The 11,850-nt window shown below is 47.3% G+C and overlaps 1 protein-coding gene across 1 annotated transcript; it reads right to left on the reverse strand.

The window, feature by feature from the left end:
* Positions 1 to 1,931: 1,931 nt before the first annotated feature.
* Positions 1,932 to 2,545, reverse strand: ORAI1 (ORAI calcium release-activated calcium modulator 1). Its single transcript, XM_010148250.1, has one exon. It carries the CDS (start codon positions 2,531 to 2,533, stop codon positions 1,973 to 1,975), a length of 561 nt encoding a protein of 186 aa, XP_010146552.1. The 5' UTR covers positions 2,534 to 2,545; the 3' UTR covers positions 1,932 to 1,972.
* Between the last annotated feature and the right edge of the window lie 9,305 nt (positions 2,546 to 11,850).

The raw sequence follows: 11,850 nt of genomic DNA on the forward strand, positions 1-11,850 counted from the left end.
CCTTCCCACCCAAACTGTTCCATGAACATAATCCTGCCAGTGCTCCCTGAATTAACACCGGCCCAAGTGCACCCAGCGCTCCCCACCAGCCACGCACAGCACTAACGGAACAGGCTGGAAGCCCAACGTGATGGCAGGGCTAGAGAAAACCCAGTCTGGCATCTGCGTGCCAGAAGGGCTTGTTGAAATGGCAAGCAGGAGGCTGTGTTCTGGTTGTGAACCAGGAACACCGTGCATGAATGCTGCCAAACCCAGCCCAGCAGGGATTTTTAGCGGCTGTTTTTCAGAAGAGGAACGCACGGCGGGTAACCCTGTCAGCACTTCCCACCGCAGCGGTGCCGACACGGGGAATCATTCCCAGCGGCTGCACGAGGCTGTTCAGCCGGAAGCCCACGCCGCCACCCCAACAGTAGGCACGGCCTACGGTTCCTAACTGTGTCGGGACAGCCTGCGACGTTCAGCCCGGGCTCCGCCAGGTACAGCTCCGCTGTATTCCCACTTTCCCCACGGCTCCTTCCAAAACCCCCGGCTTCCACTCCACAGCGTCAGCTGTGACAGGGACGTCAAGTTCTGTTCCATTAGACTGGACTCCTGTCTCGGTCTGCGTTCAACCACCCCAGCTTTTACCCAACACAGCGCAGAGCTGCTCCGCAGAAGAACTGCATTCCACAAAATCCCACTGCTGGACACAGCTGGAATTACCAAGGCAGCCCAGAACAACTGCTCTTGGACAAACCTCTTCGGTAAGACACCAAATGGAAGTTTGGCTTAAGGAGGACATAGGAGAGGACACAGTAAACTCGCTGTCACAGATGCGCGCCTGAGAGGAAGCGGCAACGTTAACACAAATAACCTATGTTCATAAATAACTCTACATAGAGAAAAGTAGTCTTCCAGATCCCTCGGCAGCCAAAAATGTGTAACAAGTTATTAAGTACTATACTTCCACAAGGAGAGAACATTTTCTAAACTAGGAAGAAGACCAAGGCATAGCTAATTACTTGGGAATCCAATGCAGAGAAAGCACCTTTTGCTGCTTGTATCTAAGGATTTATTAAAAATAGATTTTTTATATAAAAGTACAAAATAATTACTACTTTGGCTTGGAAAAAACCCAGCAGTGGTTCTGATTTTCAAGCAAAAAAATTATCCCGTGATCACTTCCATCTTGATCCTTCTTTTTTATAAAAAGACTCCTAAATGAGGAACAGGTAAACCTATCTCTCCAGATAATATCTGCCAGCTCGTGAGAACTTTAAAACAGTTATTGCTCTTATTTTCTTCCAAGGAAGAGTAGAGTCAAGTCTCACTCCTACTCCTGTGGCCATACCACATCGCAGTAAGACTAGTCCTGGGCGTTCAGCACGTTACAAGGTGCGGAACTGCCACGGGAACAAGGCGCTGGAGAAATCAGTGAAGTAATAATTACTTGGCAGCAAAACATCCTGGGGAAAGTGTGGGAAAGCTTTCACTCCTGCCATCTGTCAGGCTTTCTAGAAAGAACAGCACTAGCACAGAAATCAAGTGCCAATTGCTGCATATCCCAAGTAATTCGTATCATGCCATGCAATACGGACCGGGCAAGCGGTATCGTCTAGTAAATGCCAACATCAAATACAGAGAGGAAACAAGAAAAGCGTCTCTATCCGCCCATCCCAAACAAATTCCCAGATTTACAGTGTTCTTTTCCGTGTACCTCTACAGCCACCACGCACGTCCCCGAGAAGCGAGCTAGGCAGTGCTCGCGTGAGCGCCGCACGTGTGGTGCGAGCGTACCCCGCCCTCCTTCCTTCAGACGGCAGAGCCAAAATTGTAGGAAAGGAACATGATTTTTTTTTCCCCTCTAAAGGGTTAGAGCAACATTTAGAAACTCTCTTCAAACAGTAATCAACAGTTCAGCCAGTTCATCCCCAGGGGAGCCAGCATAACAAGGCAGAAGCAGACAGTGGGTTTATTTTCTGTAAGGACGGGCTTACGCAAAGTGGGTAACGGCGGCGGAGATGGCATCGCCTCTGTGATCCAGCTGATCCTGGAGCCGTGCAAATTCAGCAAGTTCATTCAGTTCTTGAAACTGCCTGTCTGTTTTATGGCTCACCAGTGACCTGTAGAAGTGGACTGCAAACACAATGAAAATCAATCCAAAGGGAACCATGATAGACGTCGAGGCAATGGCTGCTGCCTGTCCCGACGTGATGGTGGAACTGTTGCTCTGGAGCTGATTATCAGTTTTCTTCTTTAAAGGAAGAAACTTCACCCAACACAGTAACACCACCTCTGCAAGAAAGAGCAAAGTCCCAATGACAGTAGAAAACGCCCACGCAAGCTCAATGTGCCGATGCATACGCTCGTGAGGAGATTCCTTTACAGAGTTGAGGTTATGCACGTTGCTAACGGCCTCTATATTTGGAAGGATGCAGGTACTTATCATGAGTGCAAAAAGGTGAACTGCAACGAGGACAGTCGTACAGGCACTGAAGGCTATCAGGAGACCTTGAGGGTAGTCGTGTTCCGCGTCTAGCTGAACTTCCACCATAGCCACCTGGCAAGGAGAGAAGAGACGCCGTTACCTACATTACACACCACTGGTTATCGTAAGTCTGAACCATGTTTCTGGAGGATCACCTGATCCAGACAGAAGAGTTTGCATTTAAACGTCTCCTCACATCAATCTGCACCCTTTTCATTAGTTCCAAATTTAGGTGTGAGCAAAGGCCGCTGTTTTCACACCCCTCTCCCGCAGAGCAACCCGTCGGTACGCACAACAGCTCTGAGCAGCGCGACCACCTCGCCCCAGCGCCACAGCCGAACTTTGCAATCAACACGCGTGGGACTCGAAGGGACGCGTTTCTGCTTCCCTGTGGGACACGGCAGAGGCAGTTTTTTATCTTTCACTGGAGATCATACGTCTTCTGGGTGTTAGGAATGTTTTGTGCCCTGTACACATGCAGAATAAATACTGTATGAAGGCTTCTGAGCTAGGCCTCTCGAGCGTGAAAGTCTGCCAAGGCAGCAGACTGCCCATCGCAATCCTGGTGGTCCTTTTTTAAGTTCTGGAGAGCAGGAGCCTTTCGCTAGAAAGCACACCTTGCCAGAGAAAAAAGTTAACAGCCATCTAAAATATAAACCCACATACACCGTAAGGAAGATGCAGGGGGTGCCATTCTGTACAGTTCAGACTGATCCACACCCTTCTGTGCCCTGCCTTCCGTTCTTGGTCCTGTTGCAATAACTCCCCTTGCTAGCCCGGCAGAAGCTAACCCGGTTAGGGAGCGGGGATCTCCTGCTCGCTTCACGAGCCGAGCTGTTCCCACTGCCTCTGATGAGCAACGAGCTGGCACAGGCCCGTGGAACGGAGGAGGAAGCAGTTGTACCAGGACCTCAGACTCTTGGCAGCGATGAGCGACGAGACTCACTCTTCTGATACACCAGTTTGCCCTCAGAGACCACGAAACCAGCTCATACAACACAGTGCCAGAAATAAATCAGCTCTTTGCGTCCCCCCGATACAGGCTTAGCCCATTACCGCGTGCCATCAAGGGCCTGGACAGTACGCGGCCTACAGCAACATTGCCAACACCTCAGTTCTCATCAGGGTGCTGTGAAGAAAGTTTTATAAAGCATGAATGAACTAGGGCCTGAAGACAGCTGCAAAACCAGTAAGAATATTCAAACTTCACTATTCGCAAGAGCTGAGCCAGGCTACACCTCGGCTGGGATCCCATTTCCTTACGCGCCCAGAACCAGCATGTCCTGGGACACCAGAACTCAACCACCAACACACCGATATATTAAGCCCCGAGGGTTTTGCTCAGACGTGTTTCAACAGGCCTTCAAGGCCATCTGCCAATATTTTAATTCCTTTATTGAAAGCTTTTACAATCATAAGCCTAGCCACCCAGCCAACCAGCAGTTTCCAAGTGCTACAAGAAACTCAACGAGAAGTTATATTAATGCATATACAATTCTTGCTCAAAGATTTAAAAATACCGTTTCTCAACCATGGGAAGCTTCACATTTGAGAGGATAAACATTTGGTTGTCAGGTCTCTCTTCTGCAGGACTGCCTGTCAGGTCCCAATGCACTCCCAGGAAGTCGGGCTTCCCGTGTTTGTCACGGAACAATTGCCATCTTTCAGCACTGAGGATTCATTTTCATACTTATCACTGTTTTCTCTTGCAAATTTGCTGGCATATGCCTAGACTCAAAACCATCCAGCACTGCAGGACATTTTAATCCTTTATCCTGGTATTTATTATGTTAAAATAACACCAGTTATTTATTTAGTTCATCAAATACTGAAGACATTTTATACCTCCATTAATCAATGTCTCCATGTAATAATGGTATCAAGCATCTGATTCTGAAGTTCAGTCAGAGTGTGAATTCCAGCACACCAGCTGTCCTGGAGCTACTCTTCTCTTCCCATTTCAAGAGAGCATCAAGAAGAAATCTCTTCTTCCTCCTCTTAGCTAACCGGGTGCGAGTAAGGCAGAAGCAGGGCAGCCAGCCATCACAACCTCGAAGCCTCATGTATGCCTTCCCGTGGCTGAAAGCGCCAGGAGGGAGGCCATGTACCAGAAGGACCAAGGGGAGGGCAAGCTCCCAAAGGAGACTCCCAGAGAAGACCGGGACATCCCATGGGTGTGCATGCCTGGGCCCGTTTCTGCGTCTTCTCCCAGCTCAGTCCCTCCCACAGCAGTTTTCATGCCAGCACAGCCCTGATGCTCAGCACCACGGGAGCCTGGCATGAGGAATGACACTGGAAGTTAAGTCTTACTTGACTATCCTGCCAACGAGCAACATGACCCCTGTCCACAGCTGGAACAAAGGGAAGAGTACTGCGTACTGGCTGCATCAACTGCCGGGCCTGGAAAGACTCTACACCAAAGTAACAGGAATACTAAAAGGGAGACAATATCCACCTGTTTGGAGAAAAAGCATCACGATTCACCTGCCTGGGCAAGTACAGCAGCTAGAAAAATGCTTCTGTTGACACTGAAGGGATCACAGCTCTATAGGCTCATCCCCCAAAGGGTGAGTGCCAGAGGCCCCACGGTGAGCGTTTGGGGCACAGGTAAGACAGACACACGAGGTGCAGCTCCACAACACACTGACAGCCACGAGTTCTCCAGAATGAATGCTTTTTCTTACAACAACCAGTAACAAAGTGTGATAGAAGCTGGAGGGCATGTGCATAAGGAACAAAAGACATGAGTTTTTCACAGAGTCAGAGAGGGGACAAGAAAAAACTATGCTGAAACTAGCTGGACAGACACCCATAAGCAAAGAGAGAACGCACCAAGGTGCAGCCGTAACCAACTTGGGCACCAGAAACAGCCTGAAAGCAGGAGTGGGGAAAACAACAGTTCTTTCTACTCATTCAGGGCTAACAGACACTTCAGAACTCACTTCAAATGGAGACTTTTGAGGAGGTTGTAGGATGCAGAATGCCTGAAGGATTTCAGTCTACTGAAGTTGATGGAAAGTCTCAGAGGGGCACAGCAAAACCTCCTTGTGCTCAGGCCTGGCAGAGTAACTCCTGCTTGATCCCTAAGTGAAAAGTCAGTTCATGTTTTCTGTCTCCTCCAACGGCCAGGGAAGCTAATTTGGGAACCCTTTCACTAAGGAGTAGTGGGGAAACTGCCAACTCTTTTCAACTGCAAGCCTCTGTTCTTCCTGGGCCAAGCCTGAGCCAGGCACCCAAAACAAAAACTCCATTTTTCGTTATGAGGCTGCGTGCCCATTTTCAACGGTGAAGCAGAGCATCTGAAGTTCTCTCCTTTGCTCATGCTGCGCTGTCAGAACACACAGATCACAACTGCTCTTGCAAGGTAACGCTCGCTAACAAAGGCCTGCTGAGCTCACCCGATACAGTCCGAATCCCTGCAAAGCCTGAACTCAGGTACGCGCCGATGTTCCGCGCGGGAGGATGTTTTCCCATGTCCTCTCTTAGGTTCCGACACTGGTTCGGAACACAGGCCCCTCAGGGCAGGTCACTGATGCCCACACAGCATCCAATACCTGTTTCAGCACCTTCTCCTCTACCACTTTCAACGCTTCCTTGAACACTTGCAGCATCACTTCTACTCTTCTCTGGAAGCATCCTGCCCTGCTGCATAATCAGGGAATAACGTAGGCTGGAAGACACCTCAAGAGGTCACGTGGTCTAATCCCTGGCTCAAAGAAGAGCTAACTTTAACTTCAGATCATCCTGCAGATATGACTGACAGATTTACTACAGCCCTTCACAAAGCTGTAAAACTGAAATACAGCTTCTTGACACAACTGAAAGACTCTCGTGATGTCAGGGTGCAGGACTGGAGTTTCCATAAGCCTCAAGAAGGCAGGCACCCAGATGCTTTCAGAGACAACTGAATTTGGGCACACAATCATGTTAAGGCTTCCAACAGCCCTGGATTTCAGCATCACGGCAGCCTGAGGAGTACCACCGTGTCAGAAGTGTAACAACTCGCTCTCTAGAAGAATCTACACTGCAATTTCATTTAAACATGTAATACCCTGAAATAAGTTCATTTTACTTGTGTATGATGCTTCCATGTCTTAATAGAAGCTCCTGCTTTTAAATGAAAATCACAATCCGGAATGCTCTGAAGGTTTCTGACCGTACGAGAGCACTGACACAGTGCCTCTGACAAACATTAACTCCGCTGCTTCACGACGAGTGCGCTGTGAGACGCTAATAAAGCAACTTTCCCCAGCAATAACAACGAATATGAAGAACCAGTCACAGACAGCTGCAGATGAAGCTCATATGGCTCGTGCAATACAGGACAAGCAACCGTCCTGGTCTGTCACCTGCTCATTTTTACCACAGCAGCAGGACAGAAATTAACAACTTGCTTACAACTTCAGCATTATTCCCCAGCTTTATAAGCTACTAGACAGTATGTTGGTTTTACTTAGGGTGGCTTTAATTGCAGCATAACGCAAGCTTCAAATCCAACTCCTGCTTTAACACAGGGGGGTCTGAAATAAGTATCCAGAGAAAATGAAACATGACAGACAACAATCAGAAGAACAAAAGGAAGAACTGTAATAAGAGCCACCCATGCAGCAGGTCATACTGACACTCAAGACTTTGATCACACAAAAGTAGCTGCTCTGTTATGTGTAATAGCAACAGCAACCAACAGTGATCCGAGAGCTTTCCGACCTCATCGCAGGCTCTCATCTTCTTCAGAATCAGTAGCCACTGCTCTAGAGAAAAGGAAATAAAATCCCTACCTCAAGTAAATCTGTATTATCTGTGAGCCATTTATAGATGACTTCCTCTCCTCCCCTTGCCCGCAGAGATGACTGAGCTCTGCTCTGCAGGAACAGAATACGGCCGAGGAGCCTGCGCTGCCGTGCCATCTCTTGCGGCGTCACGTACCAGCATTAACCGAGATGGGCGAGTCACGGCCGAGTTCAGCATGTCATGGACAGGCAGCTTCAAAACAGACACGGCCACAGCTAACTCACTCCTCGCCGCTCCTCCAGTAAATGCCTGACTTTGCCTAAACAGCTTCTGGAACCAGGGGGCTGCAACCAACAACTGCTGACAGTCCCGTAGCTCACAAGATGCTATCTGACCAGCCAAAAGCTCCAACTGCAAGTGCCCTCCTGTTCTTTGCATCTGGCAGATTCAGACAAGAATCACAGAGCTAGAAACCACTCTTACTAAAACTTACTCGGTTTAAATATGGGCAATTTCACAAAGACCCATTTAATGGAAAACTTTGAGAAACGCTGGCTCTCGATAAAACCACGTTCTTACCATGCCCACTGCTCGTGCAGTTAGCTGCCTTGCAGACCAGTGGGCAAAATCCCTTCAGAAAGGACAATGTCAGCTGCAAAGACCCGTCTTACTGCAGGCACCAACCACTTCTCAATGATCACAAGTCCAGAGTTATCTGTATACCCTTGAAAGACTCTTCTCACCTCCTCTTCCCTGGCCACAGCTGCCATTCCTAACTAGGGAACTGGTTAAGGGGACAAGACAATTTTTATACAGCCTAGCACATCAGGAATGGCTTAAAAGCAAACTGCGTTGATTGAACATCCCAGCTGTGTTTCATGAGGGTCCATCCGCACAGTGAGAGGAGGAGGTGAATCCTACCTGGTACAGCGTGAGTGCTACAACTCCTTCAGCCCCCTGCAGCAACACACACCAAGGCAAAACTGCAGAGCGGTCACTCAAATAATTTCATCAACTCCGACCTGCGCAAGTATTTTCTTACCTTACTTCTTGCAGCTAGGACTAAACTTGACCACATCTAGTTAGCCACAGAGTCACTTGTGCAAGTGGCTCTTCAGAGCACACGCTACTCCTACCAGAAAAAACTCCATGCACACACAAATCATTTCTCCAGGTCTCGAGGTTCACATCGCAAGGTTATCAAAACAAATTCCACCTTCCTCCCCACTGCCTGTCTACGTGTGGGACCACAGGGGAAAGTCAAGAACGAGACGGTGTCGTGGCATCACTGGAGATCAACACTCCTCTGGCTGTCTCCTCGGCTCCCGAGCCAGGCAGTCTCTGCTTTCCTGACAGTACTATCAACTCCCAGAGACAGAGGCACAGAGCCAGGCTCAGAGTGTCTGCACCATTCATTAAGAGTTATAAACAACTCAGACTCTCTATGAGCCACAATCAGTCACCAGAAATTAAAAAAAAAAAAAAAAGACCTTTTTACTGGTTTTGTCGAGAAGAGAACATAAGCATCATTTATCCATTAGTCTAGAAACTTGACTCTGCAGGTTATTACATGCCACAGAATGGCAGACGACACAAGTATTTGCTGAAACCAACACCAGAATACTAACATGAGATTTAATTTTATTTTGCTGGGACACACAGAAAGGCAATACCCATGTAATCAGAGTGCATGAGAAGGTAGCATGTCTACAGTGTTAGTTACCCTAAATCTATTGGGTTAGCACAAGGTTAGATCAGATTAGGGAGAAGAAACTGCAGCTCAGTATTGCCTTCACATCCCCCAAACTACAGCAGCCACAAGCAGCAGTTAAATACTGCGAAACCAACTTCTATAGATACGTCACGGCAGTATTTGCAAGCGCAGAGTAACCCTTCCTACACAAGGGCTATGCTGCCTTGAGTAGCGGTAGGGTACCGACAGCAGCGGGGCCTGGGTCCTACCCAGCATGACTTCAACACCAGCTGTTACTGTGGAAACCACTTCCAGGAATATTTCTCATTTACAGAACAGAACTGAAGCTGTCTTCAGACTGTTTTGGCTACATTTCAAAGGCAAGGGTTGACAATTCTTTGACGATACTCAGTATTTGAAGCACACCTACCTATTACTATTCAGACAACAGTCAAGCCAGCTTGAAGCACCAGAGGTATTCAGAATAAAATCGTGCTGCCTGTAAACTAATGTCCTCCAAATCCTAAATAAGACTGCATCAGCCACAGAGGCCATGTACCTTAGAGCCCTGATTTAGGCTCAGGTATTTTCACAGAGCTGTAAATTGGTGGATGGGAGTCGATCTTTGAGTTTTCCAGCTGCAATCTTAACAAGTTCCCCATGATATTTGTGACCCTGGTATCCTGAAGTTGTCACGCTACTGCACAATGCATCCCTGGTGACAAAACAACGCTAACCAGTCAGCTTAAGAGCTCAAGCAAAACTAACCTGCCAGCATCCTGTCTACGCTGGTGCTCTCGATACCAATACAGAACCACAGAATCACTACGGTTAGAAAAGACCTATAAGACCATCTAGTCAAACCATCAAAAAATAAAGATACAGTTTAGCAGAAATAAGCTTAGCTCACACTATGGGACGCAAGTACTGTTTCACTGAAGAGCAAGGATCGACGGGACTAGCATGGAAACGAGCACATGCCGCTCCTGACAATCCCATCAATTTGCGGAGTGGTCCTGGATATGTCATTTAGGTTCTTCATTCCTGGTGTCGACAAGGAAAACAGAACAATGACACTTAATTGCTGTTGTAACCTTTCAGTCCAAGACTAGACTGTAGTTTAGCAGCATTTTGTTGAAATATCAGGTGCCAAAGAATCTGCTGAATTTAGCTCATAATGCAGAGGCGTGACAGCAGAAAGAAGGCCCTGCTGTTCAAGGCCGAAATTGCGAAGGACAGCTTTGAAAGATATGCAAAGTTATTCAAAAGAAATCTAAAAATATTTAAAAGTTAAGTCAGCTCTTCTGAAAATAGATTAGGAAGTCTGAGCTACAGGACTATGCGATAGCAAAACCAATGAGCCCACCAGTAGATTTCCAGTGTGACCCTGTTGAATGAATAATAAAAGTGGAATTCTTCGAGCGGGGTAACTTGAGGAAAATTAAAACACAATGAACGTTCACATGTATCATTTCTGGCAACCAGAGATTTCGTTGATTAGAACAAAATGGCTTTTTCCTGAAATACCCTACACAACATAAATCCAAAAGCAGCAGTTTTCAACTGCAGGACACTGAATTGTCAGAACTCCAGAGAATCAAGAAAGAAGTACAAGGAGACTTACCTCATATATCCATGGGATTTTAAGAGCTCACATAGCATATATTTAGAGAAAAGCCAAGGGGATTTAAGATATTGATATGATTTTTAAATAACAGTATTTTTATTCATGTAGATGCAATCGCCTTGAGGTGAAAATTTGTAAAAAAACCAAACTACAGGTTTTTTTCCCCCGTGTGTGCTCTGTCTCAATGTAAAATAAACCACCCCGACAAACTGTTCTGACACAGGAGAACGGGCATACAATAAGGAAAACTCATTAGCAGCAGCCGAGTATGAGCTACCGGCATGTTACCCAAGGAGAACCAACTCAAATATGCCGCTGCACCAGCACAGTCGCCTGTCAGTCAAACAACTTGCAGTCCACCACCACCACCCTGAAGAGCTGAGTCTGTTTTTAGCCATCGAAGGAGGACAGTGACATTTATTTGACCGCCAGAAGGCTGCTGCAGGCTGGCTGTCATGTTTGCAAACAGCATCCTCTAATTAGAGTAATGGCTCTTAAGGGGAATATATCTTACGGCTGAAAGTACTCACCTTATTAAAAGCCAGGCAAAAATCAAACCAAAGCAAATCAGAGCTGTACAACCCAGTATTTATGTCCACGAAGCACTTTTAACACATATGAATGAAGGGGCTGACTGCAGAGTTAGCAGCTAATACGTTGTTAGTGGACTGGATGTGATGAAGATGCTAAGTTACCGTATTTTGATCTATACGGAGTTTTAATTTGAGATAATTAGGATTACTAGACTACGTTTCTGTATCAAACCCAAAAGCAAAAAAAGTATTAAAAAAAAAGACATTTCTAAAACATGCACAGAACTCCAACATAAGCAATATCCAAGATTTCCATAAAACAAACAAACAGATTAAAAACATCGCAACTGCAGGTGACCAGCGTGGGATGTAATGAGTCGGGGGAGCACCGTCAACTTCAATCGCTTATTTTTCTTAATTTATCCAAAACCAGCTCCAGTGCCACACCTGCCCTTTTGCGTCTGGGAAGCATTATCCGTCTGCGCTCCGGGAAGAGGAGCGGGAGTGCGAAATACCACAACCTGGGAAGCGCTGTCGGACCCTGTGCGCGCCGCCCGCTTTGCTCTGGGCGCCGGAGACGAAGCGGAACACCGGAAAACAAAGAAGAACGTTAACCTGCAGCCCTGCAGCACCCGACGGTGTCTCCCATGAGCACAGCCGGAGCAACTCCCGCCAAGGGAGACCTGGGACATGCCCGAGCATCCTCCGCAGGGCACACTGCCGACGGAGGATCAGAGCCCTTCAGCGGAGATCAGAGCTGCGAGGCGGCTTTCCACTTACGGCGGAACAAGGAGCTACC

Source organism: Eurypyga helias, unplaced genomic scaffold (assembly GCF_000690775.1).
Source record: "Eurypyga helias isolate BGI_N326 unplaced genomic scaffold, ASM69077v1 scaffold29943, whole genome shotgun sequence".
Lineage (NCBI taxonomy): Eukaryota > Metazoa > Chordata > Aves > Eurypygiformes > Eurypygidae > Eurypyga > Eurypyga helias.